This window comes from Mesoplodon bidens, assembly GCF_964165515.1.
Source record: "Mesoplodon bidens genome assembly, chromosome: 10".
Lineage (NCBI taxonomy): Eukaryota > Metazoa > Chordata > Mammalia > Artiodactyla > Ziphiidae > Mesoplodon > Mesoplodon bidens.
This window is the reverse complement of record NC_138172.1, coordinates 5,334,146-5,357,198: the sequence shown is the minus strand read 5'-3', so window position 1 is coordinate 5,357,198 and position 23,053 is coordinate 5,334,146. Positions and strand designations below refer to the sequence as shown.

Sequence of the window (23,053 nt, the reverse complement as noted above, 5' to 3'; positions counted from 1 at the left end):
GGCAAGGAGTGCCACTTGCTTTGACAGGAACCATGATGGTGGAAATGGAGAGAAGAGGGAAGCTTTGGAGAGGGGTGTGGAAGCAGGATCTGCAGGATGTAGACAACCAGGGGAAAGTGTCACGAACGTCTTTTGGGGTTTCCACCAGAGGAAATGGAAGATGAACAGTTGAGGAATGCCAGGAGAGAAAATGAGGTCTAAAACTTGGGGTGGGAATGGAGATTTTGAAAAAGAGCAAAATCTTTGGATTTTGCCCTGGAGAGGGCTAAGGAATTACTTAAGTGGGAGGCGAGGCTTGGCAGGAACAGCTGAGGCCGGGTCTGAGAAAGGGGCCTAGGGAGGGTTTGGGTGGGTAGGAGTACTTGGGATTAAGGTGCGCAGAGGAGTGGCGGGAGCTTGGCCTCGGGAGGGGTGAGGTAATTCTAGGCCGTGAGAATCCGCTAAGAAATGCAGTTGGAGAAAGGGGCAGACCCATAGGAACTAATAGTCGGCACCTGGGATAAAACCCGCAGGACTGGGAGGCTAGCCAGGCCCCGCCTAGGAGGTTTGAAAATGCCGGACTAGGAGTGCTTTCAATGAGTCAGCTGGCGGTCGGCCCAGCCTCACCCCTGGGGAGGAACCAATTGTGAGGGTGGCGAGGTTTGCTGCCGGCGCTACAAAGGTGCCGCACGGGGACGACGGCGTGCGCCGGCGTGACGCGGCCGCGCGGGATGGGCAGGGCCGAGGCCTAGGCGGCGACGAGAGCGAGAGCCGGCGGCGTGACGGCGGTCCTTCCACCCAACCGCCATGAGCACCAAGCAGGTCACTTGCAGGTCAGTGCGCGGCCCCGCAGGTCCTTCCCCGGGTGCGCCCCAGTCCTGCGCCAGGGAAACAAGCCGGAGCGGGGTCGTGGAAAGTGGCTCCCGGTTCGGGGTCCGGCTTCCCCAGGCGGGGAGGGCGCGGCGGCCGGACCCTGGGGCTCGGCCGTGTGTGGCCGAGCCTTGTGGCGACATCCGGACGAAGCCAGCGCGGGCGGCTGTGCCGCGAGTTCCAGGGGTGGTCCGTGCGGCTGGAAGGAAGGAGTGCTGGTGGGGTCCTGGGGGCCGGGCCAGGAGGGTTTAGCTGGAAAAGGTGACTTGGAGTTGAGTAAAGGGGCACCAGGAGGTGGTTTACAGATGGAGATACCACGCAGGTGTAGGCTGTTAATCGTCGGTGAGGGCCTCAAAGAAGCTGGGGCCCGGAAAGCAGCCTTGGTTTCCTAAGAGTTTGGAGAATTCCGATGCAGCGTAAACTTGCAGAGTTAGCGAGTTAAGAATTGCTGTGTGGAAAATAGCATTTACTGGAAGTTTGTTCATTGCCCCGCATATTCCCAAGTCGTTTGTACTCGTCACCAGTCTTCACTACTAGGCAGACATTATTCCTATTTTGCAGTGCAGGAAACTCAGGCTAACGGAGGTTGAGACTCTCATCTTACTGAGAGACCCATTTCCGTGGAGAAATACAACATTAATGGCTGGCTGGTTGTAGAAAATTCAAAGCCGGATGGCTGCACTGCTCCTGTTAAAATACAAATAACTAGATGAGTAACACCCTCATTCTTTGCTAAGCATGTGGCTTGAAGGTACTGGGATCCTAGTCCTGTTGGACCTGCAAAGTACGATTTTTCTTTTAATAATTGGTTTCAGTTAAGTCTGTGTGGGAAACATTGATGGGGGGGGGGGAAACAGCTCACAGTTGTATGGTTTGATTGTGTAATGAGCAGTTTATTTAATTATCATCTGTGTTGTTACTTCTTTTCGTTAGTATGAATAGTTGAGACAGTGTAATGTAAAAAGTTTCCTGTTAGCATTAGTCTCTATTAACTGTTCAGCCAGTTTATGCAAGGCCTAGGTGACGTATATTTAGCAGTTGTCAGAAACTTGCACTTAAGTGTCTATAGAAAAGAGCTTTACTAGGTTATTTGTAATAGAAGGTCTTTTGTGAAGACCTTTGTGTATGTTTATTTTTATTTGTATAAATTTCCCCCTGTTGGAGCAATATTCTTAGTCATTGTGGACTGTATAGCAAATTTTGGTTACTGCTACTAAGATGCGGCCACATAACAGTGCACATTTATATGATGCTTTGTAACTGAATCTCAACTCTGTGAGATAATCTAATTTTACTGATAAGGAAACCTTGTGCTCAGGCTTGAACCTTGCCCCTAATTCACATTTAACTGCAGGAACAAAAATGTAAATCAGGATCATCTTGGGTTTTCTCCTTCTATACTAGGAGATGGCCTGACCTAAAAGCTTTAGTTCTGTTTTTTCCCAAATAGGGGTGTCCTGCAGGAAGTTGGTGCAGAGAAACTAGAGTGGGTTGGAACGTTGGGAAGGGATCAATTCTGTTTAAGTACTAACTGTTGTTCGTTGCAGGGGTTTGCAGTGTGCTGGGTGCTCTTTGAGGTTCTTTACAGCCGTGTCGCATGTAATCCAGCAACATGCACCATTCCACAGATAATAAGACCAAGCCTCGGCATTGACTTGCCAAGGTTATTCAGCTTCCAGGTGGCAGATATGTGGCGTCAGAATTTATGCTCTTGTAGACCCTATGGCTTCCAGATAAGTTTCGGAAATGCTAAATTAAAGTTTCTTTACTATAGGAATTTTCAAAATCTTTTAATATGGTCATATGAAAAGAAAACTCAACCAAAACCATAAGGAAAGTAAAGGTTACTTGCAAAGGGATGTGGAGGAGTTGGGCCTCACGAGGGCTGCCTCGCCAAATAAAAAACAGAACACATATTTAAACAGGAGAAACGGCCGTATTACCAAGAGTACCAGGTTTACGTTAGTGTGCTCGTGATGGGAAAGCTTTTCTCACTTGATTATCTTATTCACTGAAGTCATATCTCCACACATTGGTAACTTACATGAAATGATCCAGGTATGATTTATTTGGGGGACCAGATCTAAACTGGGTGGTCTGCTGTTTTTGGTTTATGTCAGGATGCAAACTGTTTTTTGGTTTGTTTTCCTTGCTGTGGGATGTGATATACTTGCTTATTCTGAATGTCAGCTGAACAGAGAGTTTGTTTTGCTTCCATTCTAATACGAATTATTTCCCTCAGAGAGATGGATGTGAAATGCTAGGATTCCCAGACTTAATGACAAAGACACTCCATATTTATTGCCTGGAATGCAAGAATGGCCCCTCACACAGTTATGCTATCATTCAGCTCCCCTGATTTCTTGACATTCCACTCTATCCAGAATTTAAATCTGGGGATCCTTTTTTGCTGATTCTTTTTCCAAACCATCTCCCTATGTCTTCCAGTCTGTTTTCAAAGCCCTGGTGCAGGCCTTTATTATTGCTTGGTAACCAATTTGTTTGTCCTCCTCCTCAATGTGATAGAGGTCCCTTTGTTTTATAATCGGTAGTACAAGACCTAGAATTACAGTTTCCTGAGAGTCGGGCCTGGAGCTTTTGACTCATTGAAAGTCACAAAATATGGGGCATCTTGTGGCCAGTGAGTGGTAGGAAGAGCTTGAGCTCCAGACTTGGGCAGTTCTGGATTCTGATTCTGATATCACAGTCTCTTTATCTGTAAAATTGGGATAGTAATGCCTAACCAGCAGCGTTGGTTAAGAGATTAGATAACAACGAGTAACCATCCTAAGAGCGTTTATGGCGTTAGGCTAAGCACTGTGAAGTACAACTATATCATATTACAGATGGGGAAACAGGTTTGGAGATTTAATTAAGTTGCTCAAAGTCACAGGAAGCTCTCTGACCTCAGAGTCTTCCTTTAACCACTACACTGTACTTTATTTCATCCCCACCTCTTATCAGTTATTTCAAGCCTACTACCGTGCCTCGCACTAGCTATGTTCCCCCTTGATGGATCTTTTGTCACAAGCAGTACAGCCATAAAATTTAAGTCTGTGAAATTATGTGCGAAAACATAAAGGAAGGTGACGCTGAGAATGCAAATTACCCATATACCTGGAAGCGATTTGCAAAAGTGTTTTGCTAGAGGCAGGCACCATTGAAAGACCTGCAGGAAACCAGACTGATTCTGTTTGGTTCAGCCGTCAGGCACAGCGAGGGCTGCTGGAGGTTCTGTGGCCAGTAGTGAACCTCATATCCTTTGCAGCAGCGAAACGGTCTTTGGGGTCACCCAGGATAACAGATGACTTAGGAGTGTCCCCTAGAAATCTCCCTGCTCTGAGTCTCCAGCCATGCACTTGCCCCCACATACTAGCAACAGCCCACACTCCTCCCCAGCTCATGTCTCAGTCTTCTCTCTAGGAAGATATAAGGGATGGTTTGGCCATAGGGTAGGGTGAGCAGTTGGAAATTTATTACAGGGTGTAACATGCAAAAGGCCTGGATTAAGCTTAGTATAACCTAGATGCTGAGGAATCGCTATAAGCAGATGACAAAGATGCCCCGAAGGACAGGCAGGATGCGCTCAAGGAAGTTTTGTGTTTGTCACTGGGGAGTGGAAATGGTGACATATGCTACAAAAATAGGGCTGGCTGGCTCCACCTCTTGTAACACTTGTTTCACACCCACCTTTGTTGAAGGCAGTGATGGTGGCCTAGAAGTTATTTTTGAACCTCTTAAAATTTCAGCTCAGTCACTTACAGAAGTGAAATGGCTTGCATGAAGTCACCAGCTTATAAGTGACAAAACTAGAAGCTTTAGGTGGTGGTTAAATATTTTGGATTTTTGATGGGAAAGATAATTAGTGCAGTTTGGAAGGCAAGTTTTCTGAATAGGACTTACGGGAGGAGGTGGAATTATAAAAGGCATCTGTGGGGCCACCACTGACGTCCTTCCTCTTGCATGCCTGGTTAACAGGTAGTATCTGGTAGAGGAGCTCTGGTAGTCTCTTACCCTCATTCTTTCAGGAAATCCTGTCTAGTTCTCCACAAGAAATTATTAATGAGGTATTTGTTAGATCTCTCTTTTGTGAAACTGTTTATGTAACCAGTTAGAACCTGTTCTCTTCCTCTCTTTATGAGTTTACTAATCCTGAGAATCGGAGTTGCCTCTTGGCACTGATTTTCTTTATTTTTTTATTTTTTTAATTTTTTTACTTTTATACCTTCGAAGATTACCATACTTGAGGTTGATTGGAATAATGTCACAGTGTTGAGTAGCATTTCTCAAGAAGAATTACCAAACTGCTTAGAAGCGTAATAAACTTTCGTGTCCAGGATCCCAAGACCACCCCTACAGCTAGTGATTGGCTAGAATGACCCATGGGCCTTAGCGCATAGTCGTGCTCAAGGCGAAGATTTATCACAGTGAGTAGTGAGGACTCACAGATGGACCACGAGGGAGAAGGACTCAGGCGGCATCTGGAGGAGCCCGTGTGCAGGCTTCGTGCCCTCACTTCCTCCCGTAAAGGGTCACAGCACACTCTTCCTCCCGCAGCAGAAATGCAGCAGCACCATGTGCCCAGGGAAGCCCACTAGAGATCCAGTGCCCTGGACAGTCACCCTCTGCCCAGCATGTACCCAAACCAGGCTCCCAGAAGGAAAGCAGACGTTCAGCGTAAACCACATTGTACACAGTATAGGCCCAGTGAGCCACTTGGATCACTTAGAGATGGTTTATATCAGCGTAGGGAACTGTTTACCAGCCGAGTCCCAGGTGCTGTAAGCAGGGCCTTGCCTCGGAAGCAAGCTCAGACCCGGTCTATTAACTCTTCTGCATACTTTTTAAATCAGTATTGTGACAAGATTCTTTTCATATAGGCCTTTTTTTTTTAAGTTTCTAACAAGAATACCCTTCGTTTGCCAGATTCTGAGCCTTTTTTCTTTCTTTTTAAGTAAATCTACAGCAGCCTTTTAGCAAGTTACTACACAATCCCTGATTTAGTGGAAGACTCCCAGGGGGTGTTGCCTGGGAAAAGCATAACTGACCACCTAGAAAAGACCCTATAGGACGCCACCTTAGTATAGTCACTTACATCACAGGTCCAGTCATCTTTGTAGGCTCAGAAATTTGATTCTGTTGGTGTATTTAGAGGTGGCTCATGCCACCCAAACTCAGTAGACACTGACATACAAAGTAGAGTATACCCTTCAAACATTTCCTGGGAGAAAAGAAATTGTCAGCTGGGCCTGGTCAGCACTTCTGCTTTTGGGGAGATAAGACAGGTGGAGAAAGTTAGAAGTATGCTTAGGGAGCAAGGAGGGATGGAAGGGCTTAAAAACTTGTGGCCTCCAGCTCAGCAGCCTCCCAGGCCCATTGTAGGGCTGAGGTGCAGCATGAATTGCCACCCGTGTTCTCTGGTACCCTTTCTCTGGGAAGGACAGTCGGGCCTTCTGACCTTCCTTAGAGTCCACTCCCTTTCCCAGCGTTTGAACGTTGTCAGTCGTTCTCCAGTTCCAGGCAGAACCACATAATTGGTTAGGTTTAGGCTTTCCGTGTTCAGTCGCATTTGGTGATGTTCCAGCGGCGTCTTCCTCAAGTTATTCCAAGGCTTTTTATTCCCCCCCTTGATGTATACTTGATGTACAATATTATGTAAGTTACAGGTGTATAACATAGTGATTCATAGTTGTTAAAGATTATACTCCATTTATATTTATTATAGAATATTGGCTGTATTCCCCATGTCATACAGTATATCCTTGTAGCTCATTTTATACCTAATAGTTTGTTCTTCTTAACCCCCACCCCTATATTGCCCCTCCCCCCTTCCCTCTCCCCCCTTGTAACCACTAGTTTGTTCTCTGTACCTGTGAGTCTGCTTCTTTTTTGTTACATTCACTAGTTTGTTATATTTTTTAGATTCCACATATAAGTGATAACATACAGTATTTGTCTGACTTATTTCACTTAGCATAATGCCCTCCAAGTTCATCTATGTTGCTCCAGATGGCAAGATTTCATTCTTTTTTCTGGCTGAGTAGTAGTCCGTTGTATGTACGTATACCACATCTTCTTTTTTTTTTTTTAATTTATTTTTTTATTAGTTTCTGCTTTATAACAAAGTGAATCAGTCATACATATACATCTGTTCCCACATCCCTTCCCTCATGCATCTCCCTCCCTCCCACCCTCCCCATCCCACCCCTCCAGGCGGTCACAAAGCACCGAGCTGATCTCCCTGTGCTCTGCGGCTGCTTCCCACTATCTATTTACCTTACGTTTGGTAGTGTATATATGTCCATGCCTCTCTTTCGCTTTGTCACAGCTTACCCTTCCCCCTCCCCATATCCACAAGTCCATTCTCAAGTAGGTCTGTGTCTTTATTCCCGTTTTACCCCTAGGTTCTTCATGACATTTTTTTTTTTAATTCCGTATATATGTGTTAGCATACGGTATTTGTCTTTCTCTTTCTGACTTACTTCACTCTGTATGACAGACTCTAGGTCTATCCACCTCATTACAAATAGCTCAGTTTCGTTTCTTTTTATGGCTGAGTAATATTCCATTGTATATATGTGCCACATCTTCTTTATCCATTCATCCGATGATGGACACTTAGGTTGTTTCCAGCTTCGGGCTATTGTGAATAGAGCTGCAATGAACATTTTGGTACACGTCTCTTTTGGAATTATGGTTTTCTCAGGGTATATGCCTAGTGGGATTGCTGGGTCATATGGTAGTTCTATTTGTAGTTTTTTAAGGAACCTCCATACTGTTCTCCATAGTGGCTGTACCAATTCACATTCCCACCAGCAGTGCAAGAGTGTTCCCTTTTCTCCACACCTTCTCCAGCATTTATTGTTTCTAGATTTCTTGATGATGGCCATTCTGACTGGTGTGAGATGATATCTCATTGTAGTTTTGATTTGCATTTCTCTAATCATTAATGATGTTGAGCATTCTTTCATGTGTTTGTTGGCAGTCTGTATATCTTCTTTGGAGAAATGCCTATTTAAGTCTTCTGCCCATTTTTGGATTGGGTTGTTTGTTTTTTTGCTATTGAGCTGCATGAGCTGTTTATAAATTTTGGAGATTAATCCTTTGTCAGTTGCTTCATTTGCAAATATTTTCTCCCATTCTGAGGGTTGTCTTTTGGTCTCGTTTATGGTTTCCTTTGCTGTGCAAAAGCTTTGAAGTTTCATTAGGTCCCATTTGTTTATCTTTGTTTTTATTTCCATTTCTCTAGGAGGTGGGTCCAAAAGGATCTTGCTGTGATTTATGTCATAGAGTGTTCTACCTATGTTTTCCTCTAAGAGTTTGATAGTTTCTGGCCTTACATTTAAGTCTTTAATCCATTTTGAGCTTATTTTTGTGTATGGTGTTAGGGAATGATCTAATCTCAAACTTTTACATGTCCCTGTCCAGTTTTCCCAGCACCACTTATTGAAGAGGCTGTCCTTTCTCCACTGTACATTCCTGCCTCCTTTATCAAAGATAAGTTGGCCATATGTGCGTGGGTTTATCTCTGGGCTTTCTATCCTGATCCACTGATCTATCTTTCTGTTTTTATGCCAGTACCACACTGTCTTGATTACTGTAGCTTTGTAGTATAGTCTGAAGTCAGGGAGCCTGATTCCTCCAGCTCCGTTTTTCATTCTCAAGATTGCTTTGGCTATTCGGGGTCTTTTGTTTTTCCAAACAAATTGTGAAATTTTTTGTTCTAGTTCTGTGAAAAATGCCAGTGGTAGTTTGATAGGGATTGCATTGAATCTGTAGATTGCTTTGGGTAGTAGAGTCATTTTCACAATATTGATTCTTCCAATCCAGGAGCATGGTATATCTCTCCATCTATTTGTATCATCTTTAATTTCTTTCATCAGTGTCTTATAATTTTCTGCATACAGGTCTTTTGTCTCCTTAGGTAGGTTTATTCCTAGATATTTTATTCTTTTTGTTGCAATGGTAAATGGGAGTGTTTTCTTGATTTCATTTTCAGATTTTTCATCATTAGTGTACAGGAATGCCAGAGATTTCTGTACATTAATTTTGTATCCTGCTACTTTACCAAATTCATTGATTAGCTCTAGTAGTTTTTCGGTAGCATCTTTAGGATTCTCTATGTATAGTATCATGTCATCTGCAAACAGTGACAGCTTTACTTCTTCTTTTCCAATTTGGATTCCTTTTATTTCCTTTTCTTCTCTGATTGCTGTGGCTAAAACTTCCAAAACTATGTTGAATAAGAGTGGTGAGAGTGGGCAGCCTTGTCTTGTTCCTGATCTTAGTGGAAATGGTTTCAGTTTTTCACCATTGAGGACAATGTTGGCTGTGGGTTTGTCATATATGGCCTTTATTATGTTGAGGAAAGTTCCCTCTATGCCTACTTTCTGCAGGGTTTTTATCATAAATGGGTGTTGAATTTTGTCGAAAGCTTTCTCTGCATCTATTGAGATGATCATATGGTTTTTCTCCTTCAACTTGTTAATATGGTGTATCACATTGATTGATTTGCGTATATTGAAGAATCCTTGCATTCCTGGAATAAACCCCACTTGATCATGGTGTATGATGCTTTTAATGTGCTGTTGGATTCTGTTTGCTAGTATTTTGTTGAGGATTTTTGCATCTATGTTCATCAGTGATATTGGCCTGTAGTTTTCTTTCTTTGTGACATCCTTGCCTGGTTTTGGTATCAAGGTGATGGTGGCCTCGTAGAATGAGTTTGGGAGTGTTCCTTCCTCTGATATTGTTTGGAAGAGTTTGAGAAGGATGGGTGTTAGCTCTTCTCTAAATGTTTGATAGAATTCGCCTGTGAAGCCATCTGGTCCTGGGCTTTTGTTTGATGGAAGATTTTTAATCACAGTTTCAATTTCAGTGCTTGTGATTGGTCTATTCATATTTTCTATTTCTTCCTGATTCAGTCTTGGAAGGTTGTGCCTTTCTAAGAATTTGTCCATCTCTTCCAGGTTGTCCATTTTATGGGCATAGAGTTGCTTATAGTAATCTCTCATGATCTTTTGTATTTCTGCAGTGTCAGTTGTTACTTCTCCTTTTTCATTTCTAATTCTATTGATTTGAGTCTTCTCCCTTCTTTTCTTGATGAGTCTGGCTAATGGTTTATCAATTTTGTTTATCTTCTCAAAGAACCAGCTTTTAGTTTTATTGATCTTCGCTATCGTTTCCTTCATTTCTTTTTCATTTATTTCTGATCTGATTTTTATGATTTCTTTCCTTCTGCTAACTTTGGGATGTTTTTGTTCTTCTTTCTCTAATTGCTTTAGGTGCAAGGTTAGGTTGTTTATTCGAGATGTTTCCTGCTTCTTAAGGTGGGATTGTATTGCTATAAACTTCCCTCTTAGAACTGCTTTTGCTGCATCCCATAGGTTTTGGGTCGTCGTGTCTCCATTGTCATTTGTTTCTAGGTATTTTTTAATTTCCTCTTTGATTTCTTCAGTAATCACTTTGTTATTAAGTAGTGTTTTGTTTAGCCTCCATGTGTTTGTATTTTTTACAGCTCTTTTCCTGTAATTGATATCTAGTCTCATAGCATTGTGGTCAGAAAAGATACTTGATACAATTTCAATTTTCTTAAATTTACCAAGGCTTGATTTGTGACCCAAGATATGATCTATCCTGGAGAATGTTCCATGAGCACTTGAGAAAAATGTGTATTCTGTTGTTTTTGGATGGAATGTCCTATAAATATCAATTAAGTCCATCTTGTTTAATGTATCATTTAAAGCTTGTGTTTCCTTATTTATTTTCATTTTGGAAGATCTGTCCATTGATGAAAGTGGGGTGTTAAAGTCCCCTACTATGATTGTGTTACTGTCGATTTCTCCTTTTATGGCTGTTAGTATTTGCCTTATGTATTGAGGTGCTCCTATGTTTGGTGCATAAATATTTACAATTGTTATATCTTCTTCTTGGATCGATCCCTTGATCATTATGTAGTGTCCTTCTTTGTCTCTTCTAGTAGTCTTTATTTTAAAGTCTATTTTGTCTGATATGAGGATTGCTACTCCAGCTTTCTTTTGGTTTCCATTTGCATGGAGTATCTTTTTCCATCCCCTTACTTTCAGTCTGTATGTGTCTCTAGGTCTGAAGTGGGTCTCTTGTAGACAGCATATATATGGGTCTTGTTTTTGTATCCATTCAGCCAATCTGTGTCTTTTGGTGGGAGCATTTAGTCCATTTACATTTAAGGTAATTATCGATATGTATGTTCCTATTCCCATTTTCTTAATTGTTTTGGGTTCGTTATTGTAGGTCTTTTCCTTCGTTGTTTCTTGCCTAGAGAAGTTCCTTTAGCATTTGTTGTAAAGCTGGTTTGGTGGTGCTGAACTCTCTCAGCTTTTGCTTGTCTGTAAAGGTTTTAATTTCTCCATCAAATCTGAATGAGATCCTTGCTGGGTAGAGTAATCTTGGTTGCAGGTTTTTCTCTTTCATCACTTTAATTATGTCCTGCCACTCCCTTCTGGCTTGTAGAGTTTCTGCTGAGAGATCAGCTGTTATCCTGATGGGGATTCCCTTGTGTGTTATTTGTTGTTTTTGCCTTGCTGCTTTTAATATGATTTCTTTGTGTTTAATTTTTGACAGTTTGATTAATATGTGTCTTGGCGTATTTCTCCTTGGATTTATTCTGTATGGGACTCTCTGTGCCTCCTGGACTTGATTAACTATTTCCTTTCCCATATTAGGGAAGTTTTCAACTATAATGTCTTCAAATATTTTCTCAGTCCCTTTCTTTTTCTCTTCTTCTTCTGGAACCCCTATAATTCGAATGTTGGTGCGTTTAATGTTGTCCCAGAGGTCTCTGAGACTGTCCTCTGTTCTTTTCATTCTTTTTTCTTTATTTTGCTCTGCAGCAGTTATTTCCACTATTTTATCTTCCACCTCACTTATCCGTTCTTCTGCCTCATTTATTCTGCTATTGATCCCATCTAGAGTGTTTTTTATTTCATTTATTGTGTTTTTAATCGATGCTTGATTCATCTTTAGTTCTTCTAGGTCCTTGTTAACTGTTTCTTGCATTTTGTCTATTCTATTTCCAAGATTTTGGATCTGGGAAATAGAATCTTGGATCATCTTTACCATCATTATTCTGAATTCTTTTTCAGGTAGACTGCCTATTACCTCTTCATTTGTTAGGTCTGGTGGGTTTTTATCTTGCTCCTTCTCCTGCTGTGTGTTTTTCTGTCTTCTCATTTTGCTTATGTTACTGTGTTTGGGGTCTCCTTTTTGCAGGCTGCAGGTTCGTAGTTCCTGTTGTTTTTGGTGTCTGTCCCCAGTGGCTAAGGTTGGTTTAGTGGGTTGTGTAGGCTTCCTGGTGGAGGGGACTAGTGCCTGTGTTCTGGTGGATGAGGCTGGATCTTGTCTTTCTGGTGGGCAGGTCCACGTCTGGTGGTGTGTTTTGGGGTGTCTGCGGACTTTTTATGATTTTAGGCCGCCTCTCTGCTAATGGGTGGCGTTGTGTTCCTGTCTTGCTAGTTGTTTGGCATAGGGTGTCCAGCACTGTAGCTTGCTGGTCGTTGAGTGAAGCTGGGTGCTGCTGTTGAGATGGAGATCTCTGGAAGATTTTCGCCGTTTGATATTATGTGGAGCTGGGAGGTCTCTTGTGGACCAGTGTCCTGAAGTTGGCTCTCCCACCTCAGAGGCACAGCACTGACTCCTGGCTCCTCAATTTGGGATGATTTGTTGTCTATTCATGTATTCCACAGATGCAGGGTACATCAAGTTGATTGTGGAGCTTTAATCCGCTGCTTCTGAGGCTGCTGGGAGAGGTTTCCCTTTCTCTTCTTTGTTCTCACAGCTCCTGGGTCTCAGCTTTGGATTTGGCCCCGCCTCTGCGTGTAGGTCGCCGGAGGGCGTCTGTTCTTCGCTCAGACAGGACAGGGTTAAAGGAGCAGCCTCTTCGGGGACTCTGGCTCACTCAGGCCGGGCGGGCGGGAGGGGCACGGAGTGCGGGGCGAGCCTGCAGCGGCAGAGTTCGGCGTGACGTTGCACGAGCCCGAGGCGCGCCGTGCGTTCTCCCAGGGAAGCCGCCCCTGGATCCCGGGACCCCGGCAGTGGCGGGCTGCACAGGCTCCCAGAAGGGCGGTGTGGACAGTGACCTGCGCTCTCACACAGGCTTCTTGGCGGCGGCAGCAGCAGCCCCAGCGTCCCACGCCCGTCACTGGGCTCCGCGCTTTCAGTCGTGACTCGCGCCCGTCTGTGGAGCCCCTTTAAGCAGCGCTCTTAATCCCCTCTCCTCGCGCACCAGGAAACCAAGAGGGAAGAAAAAGTCTCTTGCCTCTTCGGCAGCTCCAGAGTTTTCCTGGACTCCCTGCCGGCTACCTGTGGCACATTAGCCCCCTTCAGGCTGAGTTCTCGCCGCCAGCCCCAGTCCTTTCCCTGCGCTCTGACCGAAGCCCGAGCCTCAGCTTCCAGCGCCGCCCGCCCTGGTGGGCGAGCAGACAAGCCTCTCAGGCTGGTGAGTGCTGCTCGGCACCGATCCTCTGTGCGGGAATCTCTCCGCTTTGCCCTACCCAGGTATGTGGGGAGTTTCTTGCCTTTTGGGAGGTCTGGGGTCTTCTGCCAGCATTCAGTAGGTGTTCTGTAGGAGTTGTTCCACGTGTAGCTGTATTTCTGTTGTATCCGTGGGGAGGAAGGTGATCTCCGCGTCTTACTCTTCCGCCATCTTACCACATCTTCTTTATCCATTCCTCTGTTGATGGACATTTAGGTTGCTTCCACATCTTGGAAATTCTAAATAATATTGCTGTGAACATTGGGATGCATGCATCTTTTCAGATTAGTGTTTTGCACGTACTTTTCAAATTAGTGCTTTGGAGGTTTTTTTATATACCCAGGAGTGGAATTGCTGGGTTATTGCTGGTGGTTCTTTTTAGTTAGTTGGGAAACGTACGTACTGTTTTCCACAGTGGCTGCACCAATCTACATTCCCACCAACAGTGTAGGAGGGTTCCCTTTTCTCCACATCCTCACCAACGTTTGTTATTTGTGTTCTTTTTTATGATAGCTATTCTGACCGGTGTGACTTGATCTCTCATTGTGGTTTTGATTTGCATTTCCCTGATGATTAGTGATGTGAGCATCTTTTCATGTGCCTGTTGGCCATTTGCATGTCCTCTTTGAAAAAAATGTCTCTTCAGGTTTTCTGCCCATCTTTTTTAATCAGGTGGTTTGTTTTTTTGATATTGAGTTGTGTGAGCTGTTTATATATTTTGGATATTAACCCCCTACCAAATCATTTGCAAATATTTTCTCCCGTTCAGTAGGTTGTCTCTTCATTTTGTCGATGGTTTCCTTTGCTGTGCAAAAGCTTTTATGTTTAGTTTGTTTATTTTTGCTTTTCTTTCCTTTGCTTTAGGGGACAGATCCAGAAAAATATTGCTACGATTGATGTCAACGAGCGTTCAGCCTATGTTTTCCTCCAGGAGTTTTATGGTTTCCAGTCTTACATTTACGTCTTTAATCCATTTTGAGTTTATTTTTGTGTATGGTGTTAACCAGGTGTTCCCAACCATGTGTTCAAGAGCCCCAGCTCTCTTGGGTCAGGGGCCCCAAGTTGGGAAGCACTATGCCGTGGAGCCGCCAGGAAAGCACGCTGTGGGCTGGAGCGGTGGGAGGGAAGGAAGGTGGGTTAGCACAGTTAAGTACAGTGAAAGATGGGGTACAGTGTTGTAGAAAGGGGCCACGGTATGGACAGAGGCAGAGTGACAGGAAAGTCAGTTTTGGTGGGAAAAGGTCAGGGCTGTCTTGGGAAGACCAGAGCTGGGGTCCCTTACTCAGCAATTAGATCTTCTCTGAGGCATCACACCTCTCTGAGCCTCCGCTTTCCTGTCTGCATCATGGGTATAGAGCTAACATTCCTCAGAGTAGTATCAGGATTCAGTGAGATAAAGAAGTAAAGGTGCTAGACAGAGTGCTGATGGTACTGCTTGTTGGAGCTGTTGTATTTTCCCTCGTTTCATATATTATTTCTGATAACATACTTGTTCAGAGGGAGGGAGAGCCCTCCCTGCCCCGAAGTCTTCATTCAAGAGGTGTGGGTTCCCCTCTTTAAAACGATAAACTGTCACAGACATACGGGAGAGGGGAGAAATGGGTGAAACCAGAGTGCTTGGGAGTTGATACGGTGAAAGCTGGCGTGGAGACGTCTTGGGAGTTGCCCTACCACTGTCTGCTTTTGTATATGTTTGAGACTTTCCATAGTATAGTTTTTAAGTTAAAACATGGGTTCACAGATAAAGCCCCTTTACGGAGCAACCTCCTGACGGGCTCCTCTCACCTGCACTTCCAGCCTCTCCAGTCTGTCCTCACCCTGCAGCTCCACTGGCCTTTCTGCAAGAGGCCTAGGAAGGGGGTTTAGTGTGTCTCGGGGCTTGACTTGGGCCCCTTGTCCCTTCCTGGGAGGCGCACTCATCAGTATTCCAGCTGCCCCAGTCAGGCCTGATCCTCCATCTGTCTCAGCAGGCCTGCCGCACCCTCATGGGGCCTCGCTTCCCTGCCTTTCTGTGTCTTTCTGGCACATACTCCTCCCGCCCATCGGCACCCGGGCATTCTGTAGACTGCTTGGCGAGGCGGCCCCTGGGCCAGCGCCCCCTTCTCTCTGCCTCGGTCCGTGGACTGTGACTCCTCAGCCCTCTGCGTGCATTGTGATAAGGCACAGGTCCCTCTTGTAACTAACTGTCAGCTTAATCGGCAGCGTTTTTTTACTAAACTTTAATAAGAGCTGAACTTTGGGGGTACCCACTGTGAGATAGGTATTGTACTGAGCATTTATGTGTTGTTTTTAAACCATACTCTCCCCAGTATTCGATACCTATCGTAATTTTTTTTAAATAAATTTGTTTGTTTTTGGCTGCGTTGGGTCTTTGTTGCTACGCGCGGGCTTTTCTCTAGTTGCGGCGAGCAGGGGCTACCCTTCGTTGCAGTGCGCGGGCTTCTCATTGCGGTGGCTTCTCTTGTTGCGGATCACGGGCTCTAGAGCGCAGGCTTCAGTAGGTGGCTTGCGGGCTCAGTAGTTGTGGCTCACAGGCTCTAGAGCGCAGGCTCAGTAGTTGTGGCGCACGGGCTTACTTGCTCCGTGGCATGTGGGGTCTTCCCGGACCACGGCTCGAACCGGTGTCCCCTGCATTGGCAGGTGGATTCTTAACCACTGTGCCACCAGGGAAGCCCTTCATAATGTTTTAAAACTAAAGCAACCATTTACTATTACAAAAGCAGTATATGTTCCTGGTAGAAATATTAGAAAGTACAGCTCAACAAAAATAAGAAAATACCACGGGGGAAGGGTAAGCTGGGACGAAGTGAGAGAGCAGCATGGACATCTATACACTACCAAATGTAAAATGGATGGCTAGTGGGAAGCAACCGCATAGCACAGGGAGATCAGCTTGGTGCTTTGTGACCACCGAGAGGCGTGGGATAGGGAGGGTGGGAGGCAGGGAGACACAAGAGGGAGGGGATATGGGGATATACGTATATGTATAACTGATTCACTTTGTTAAAAAGCAGAAACTAACACACCATTGTAAAGCATTTATACTCCAATAAAGGTGTTAAAAAAAAAAAAAAAGAAAACACCATATGCCTTACCCTCAAGGATTGCCACTCTTAAAAAGGCGATTGTCTGTCCTTCCACATTGTTAAAATGCAGATGTGTGCGTGTGTGTAGTTAGTGTTTACCAAAATGAGAGCATACTGTACATGCTGTTTTAAAATTTTTTAATTGTGGTAAAATGTACATAACATAAATTTACCCTCTTAACCATTTTTAAGTGTTCAGTTCAGGAGTAGTGAGGACATCACACTGTTGTGCAGCCATCACCACCATCCACCTCCAGAGCTCTTTTCGTCTTCCCAGCCTAAAGCTGTGTCCCCTTTAAACACTAACTCCTCATTCTGCTTCCCCCAACCCCTGACAACACCCGTTCTCCTCCCTCTCTCTGAATTTGACTATTCTAGGCACCTCTCATAAGTGGAATCACACAGTGCTGTCTTTCTGTGTCTGGCTTCCGTCAGTTGGCATAACATCCTCAAGGTTCATCCCTGTTGTAGCACAAGTCAGACTTTCCTTCCTTTTTAAGGCTGAGTAATATTCCATTGTACGTGTAGACCACATTTTGTTTATCCATTCATCCTCTGATGGACGCTTGGATTGTTTTCACCTTTTGGCTACTGGGAATAATGCGCTATGAACAGGGGTGTACAAATACTTGCGTTCTTGCTTTCAGTTCTTCTGTGTATATACCCAAGAGTGGAATTGCTGAATCATGTGGTAATTCTATTTTTAATTTTTTGAGGAACCGCTGTACTGTTCTACATAGCGGCTACACCATTTTACTGTATATTCTGTTATATAATATGCTTTTCTCAGTTAATAATCTTCAACTTGCCATGTCAATAAATTATCTGATACCTGGTCTGTACTCAGATTTCCCCATTTGTCCCACAAATGTTTCTTACAGCTGGTTTGTCCAAACCAGAATATAATCCAGGGCCAAATATTGCATTGGTTATTACATACCTTATTCTGTCTACTAATCTAGTGCAGTTTCCTCCTTTTTAAATTTTCTTCTTTTAACAGCTTTATTGAAGTATAATTTACATACCATATGTAGGGACTGTGTCTATATGTAGCCTATATAGGCTGTATAATAGTCTTTATAAGGACCATTCTGTTCCTATAGATTTGCCCCTTTTTTTTTTTTTTTTTTTTTTTTTTTTGCTGTATGCGGGCCTCTCACTGTTGTGGCCTCTCCCGTTGCGGAGCACAGGCTCCGGACGCGCAGGCCCAAAGGCCATGGCTCACGGGCCCAACCGCTCCGCGGCATGCGGGATCCTCCCAGACCGGGGCACGAACCCGTGTCCCCTGCATCGGCAGGCGGACTCTCAACCACTGCGCCACCAGGGAAGCCCTGCCCCTTTTTTTTTTAACACTGCTTGTAAATGGATTCATGCAACATGTGGTCTTTTGTGTCTAACTTATTTCACTTACTATAGTGTGTTTACATCTCATCCTTGTAGCATGTATCATTATTCATTCCTTTTTATTGCCAAATAATACCCCGTTGTATGGATATATTACATTTTGTTTATCCGTTCACCAGTTGATGGAATTGTCAGTTTTCACTTTTTGACTATTCTGAATAATGTTGCTATGAACATTCACGTATTATACACGTATTTGTGTGAACATATGTTTTCATTTCTCTTGGGTAAACACCTAGGACTGGAATTGTTGAGTCATATGGTAAATTTATGTTTAAGTTTTTAAGAAACCACCAAATCATTTTCCAAACCCGGGTCCCCTCCCCTTATTTTTTTCCACGACACTTCCTTGGTAAAGAGATCTGGCCCACATACTGCCTCTTCTTTTATATTTATCTGGGTGCTTCCTCATGAGGTCTTTTAGCTTGTTCCCAATCCCCCTGTATTTCCTATAAACTAGAAGTTAGATCTGAAGTTTTGTTGGATTCAAGTTAAATGTTTTCGGCTAGGATACGTGGCAGGTTATGTTGTATACTTCATTCATGTTGGGTAACATCAGCAGATATGTAATGTGTGAGGTTTTTTTTTTGTTGTTTTTCCATATAGATACTGGGTCCAGCATCATTTGTTGAATTTCCTTGACACGTTTATCAAAAGTTAATTGATCGTGCATGTGTGCTTCTACTGACAAGCTTTTTAAAGAGCTTTCCTCAGCCTCCTTGAGCTCCAGTTTCTGTCTCTTCACCTCAGTGAGACTGCACCAAGGTCCAACATATGCCTCAAGGCAGGAAGCCCGGCCGCCTCCCTTGGTTTCCTTCTCTTCAAGGGCCAGTCTTGTGTTGCCTTTTGTCCATGTCTGAAAGCAGTTGTTTCATATATTTTGTTCTGTTTTCTAGTTTTTCACAGTGGAAGGGCAGGTTCCATGCTCCTCCAAAGCTAGAAGCCAAAATCTGTTCTTTCTCTTTCTTCTTCTTGTACTTTAGTTTGAATAGTTTCTATTGCTTTGTCTTCAAGTTTTCTGAGATTTTCTTATATAGCGTCTAATCTGCCGTTACAATGTAATTCTCATTTCATATATTGTAGCTTTCACTTCTAGAAGTTCCATTTGGTTCTTCTTTATATCGTCCATTTCTTCCCATGTTATTTTTGTGTTTTCCTTAAAATCTTCATATAGAACATATCTGTAATAGCTGGGTTATATAAAACATATATGTAATAGCTGGGGTTTTTTGTTTCGTTTTTAACTTTTTATGTTATATTGGAGGATAGCCGATTAACAATGTTGTGATAGTTTCAGGTGCACAGCAAAGGGACTCGGCCATACCTATATGTGTATCCGTTCTCCCCCAGACTCCCCTCCCATCCAGGCTGCCACATAACACTGAGCAGAGTTCCCTATGCTATGCAGTAGGTTCTTGTTCATTATCCTTTTTAAATATAGCAATGAGTACATGTCAGTCCCAAACTCCCTAACTATCCCTTGCCTCCATCCTTCCCCCCTGGTAACCATAAGTTCATTCTCTAAGTCTGTGGGTTGTTTTGTTTTGTAAATACGTTCATTTGTATCATTTCTTTTTAGATTCCACATATAAGCCATATTATGTGATATTTCTCTTTCCCTGTCTGACTTTATTTCACTCAGTGTGACAATCTCTTAGTCCATCCATGTTGCTGCAAATGGCATTATTTCATTCTTTTTTATGGCTGAGTAATGTTCCATTGTATATATGTACCACATCTTCTTTTTTTTTTCTATTTATTATTTCTTGAATCAGTCATACATATACATCTGTTCCCACATCCCCTCCCTCCTGCATCTCCCTCCCTCCCACCCTCCCCATCCCATCCCTCCATGTACCACATCTTCTTAATCCATTCCTCTGTCGATGAACATTCAGGTCGCTTCTGTGTCTTGGCTATTGTAAACAGTGCTGCAATGAACATTGGGGTGCATGTATCCTTTCAGACCATGTTTTTCTCCAGATATATGCCCAGGAGTAGGATTGCAGGGTCATATGGTAGCTCTGTTTTTAGTTTTTTAAGGAACCTCCATGCTGTTCTCCATTAGTGGCTGCACCAATTTACATTCCTACCAACGGTGCAAGAGGGTTCCCTTCTCTCCACACCCTCTCAAGCATTTATTGTTTGTGGATTGTTTGATGATAGCCTGTCATAGCTGGTTTTAAAGTCCTAGTCTGCTGAGTCCGTCATCTGTCATTCCTGTTAATTGACTAATTTTTCTCCTGGTTATGGGTCACATTTTCCTGCTTTTTGGTATGTCTAGTAATTTTTGATTGGATGCCAAACATTGTATTTTTGAGCATTTGGATTTTTTTGTCTTCCTTCAAAGAATGTTAAAGCTTGTTTTAGTTGACAATAAGTTATTTGCTATCAGCTAGATCGTGTTGAAGCTTGTTTTAAAAAAAAAAAAACTTTATTAGGGCAGGTCTAAAATCTCTTTACTTGGGGACTTGTTTACCCTTAATGCCAAGGCATGTCCCTCTACAGTTTCCTCTGAGTATTCAGCCGGGCCTCTCTGCTCTGGCTGGACAGAACTAGATTGCCTCCCAGTTGTTCTTTCAGGGCCAGAATGGGACAACTAAGTGGAACATTCTTACACGTGTCTCCTGGTGCTCCACTGTCTTCTTTGAGCCTCACCACAGTTGATAGTAGAGTAGGCAGTGTAATTTTTGTTTTATAGGTGAAGGTAGGAAGGCCCAGGGAGGTTGGTTTTGTGACTTGCTTACACGTGGCACAGCTAGATCTTGAGCCCAGGTCTCTGACTCCTTTACAACCATACCCTTTAAAATCCACGAGAACAGAGCAGTCTTTCAGTGTGCATTTTCTCAATCCTGAGGCTCACATTTTACGTATGTGGCATATCTTAAATCAAGAGGATATATCTTAAGACAAATGCATGGGATCATTTTTCTTCCAGAAAAGCTGTCATTGAAATAGATGCGGTGCATCTAAAATCACTGTCCTAGAGACAAGGACATAAGTGTATCTCCAGTGCCCAGTAGAGCCTTGATACATAGCATATGCACAGTGTGTGTTTATATGCTGGGTTCAAGAATTTGGTGATTTTATAAAGCAAAGTGTGCTTCTAAAAGTCTTATGCCGGGGCTTCCCTGGTGGCGCAGTGGTTGAGAGTCCGCCTGCTGATACAGGGGACATGGGTTCGTGCCCCGGTCCGGGAAGATCCCACATGCCACGGAGCGGCTGGGCGCATGAGCCATGGCCGCTGAGCCTGCGCGTCTGGAGCCTGTGCTCCGCAACGGGAGAGGCCACAGCAGTGAGAGGACCGCGTACAGCAAAAAAAAAAAAAAGTTTTATGCCTCTGCTTGTCTCATCAGGTATTTTATGCATGGTGTGTGTCGTGAAGGAAACCAGTGCCTGTTCTCACATGACTTGGCAAACAGCAAGCCATCTACCATCTGCAAATACTACCAGAAGGGCTGTTGCGCCTATGGAACTCGTTGCAGGCAAGAACCCGCTTCTGTCGCCAGCTGTTACACTGAGTTCACTACCTTCAGGGGTTTAAATCCTGGGTCTTGATGATGGGAAAACTTTAGTTTAAAAGTAATGTTACAAAGATAATTTTGAAACTTCAAATTTAGTACCATAAAAATAATTTTAATTTTTCAAAGTCACTTTTCATGCCTATTCTTATGAGTCTATAGTTATAAATTTGCCCTCACAGTATACATAAGATTTTCTGTCTTGCCTTTTTTTTAACATGTCATAAGCTCCTTCCAGTGCTGCTACTTTATGTCTTACCTGTAATTTTATAATTCTTCATAATGTTGATGTACCATCATTTTATTAACTGTCCCTCTATTAGATACTTAAGGGGCTTCCAATTTTTTGCTATGAGTGCAGTGAACATTTATGAGCATGTAGAATCTTCCTTTTTTACCGACATCTGTAGGCAAGTTTTGTAACTTCTAGACAGGAGAACATTCCAAAACCTGTTCCTGTGGTGTTGTAGTGAAGGGCTGCTCTGCTTTCCTGGGCTGCAGAGCTCCCTTCAGTCCTTCCTCTGTGCTGCCTGGGATGTGGGAAGTTGGCCCACTCTGCCCTCCCCCTGCCAGTGGGCGCCCCCAAGAGACAGTCCAGGAGAAGCCAGTCAGTCAGCATCTCCGGAAACGTCGGGCTCTCTTTGTGTGGTCTGGGCAGTACATCTGTCCCACTCAAGTCCCACAGGACACTTAAGTGGAGGTGATAGACAGCAGTGTACTACTCACTCTGAATTGCCAGGTAATTCTTACTAATTGATAAGACTTTTATCAATTAAAATACGGGAAATGATTGTCTCATTGTCCACGTCTACAGATGGAGCAGAAGGAGGGATGTTCCAGGTCTGGGGAATGCGGGAGGCACGTGCGTGTGGTGTGTCCGTAACGCATCTGCTGTGTGTTTTCAGATACGATCACACGAGGCCCTCTGCTGCAACTGGTGGGGCCGTGGGCACTGTTCCCCACGGGGTGCCCTCCCTGGGTTTCCACAGTCCTCACCCTCCTTCCGACCTCACTGCATCAATCGTGAAAACTAACTTACACGAGCCTGGGAAACGTGAAAAGAGGACGTTGGTACTTAGAGACCGAAGTGAGTGAGCAGAATCCTTCTGTTGCCTTTCTGAATAGCACTCTTGCTTTCCTTGGCCTTCTCTTGTCAAGGGGGCTCCTAACCTCATACCCAGAACAGTCCTGAGAACAGGCTTCATCTGGCTGCAGAGCGTTCAGATGACGCATTAGGCCTCGTGTCCGTGGCGGGGCGGAGCGCCAGGTTTGCCTGGCAAAACATTGAACGTGGCCTTTTTGTCACCATGTAACTGTCATCTGCATAGCGTGGTTGCCCAACTCTGAGAAGCACCAAGCTGTTCATTTCAAAGCTACATATTTTGTTGAAGAGCACGTTTCACTGTTTGTCTTCTTGGTCAGTTCATAGTCTTAGTTCTTAGGCTGAGCCAGTTCCACCTTTGGAAATAGAATAGCATGTTCAGGTTTGGGGTGTGATCTGTACCCTGGAGCAGGGTAAATGTTAGAAGCATGATGGGTAGGCGGCAGCTCCCGAGTGAGAAGCGGGTGGGTGGCCGAAGGACAGTTTGACTCTAGCCGAAGGACCCAGAGACTTGCTCCAGATTTTCATTCTCCTTCACTTTAAAAGGATTGGTAACTTTACTGGTAAAAAGGAAACCACT

At 43.9% G+C, this 23,053-nt stretch overlaps 1 protein-coding gene across 2 annotated transcripts in view; it reads left to right on the top strand.

Annotated features, from left to right (window-relative positions):
• The first annotated feature begins 697 nt into the window (after positions 1–697).
• MKRN2 (makorin ring finger protein 2) overlaps positions 698–23,053 on the top strand; it is a 35,465-nt gene continuing 13,109 nt past the window's right edge. The window contains exons 1-3 of one of the 2 annotated variants that reach the window (XM_081246005.1): positions 698–812; positions 21,207–21,335; positions 22,277–22,458. In XM_081246005.1, coding sequence (XP_081102131.1) covers positions 787–812; positions 21,207–21,335; positions 22,277–22,458 — 337 coding nt within the window. In that variant the 5' untranslated portion in view covers positions 698–786. Of the gene's footprint in view, positions 813–994; positions 1,068–21,206; positions 21,336–22,276; positions 22,459–23,053 lie in introns of those variants that run through there. The other variant, XM_081246006.1, reaches the window with a different exon arrangement.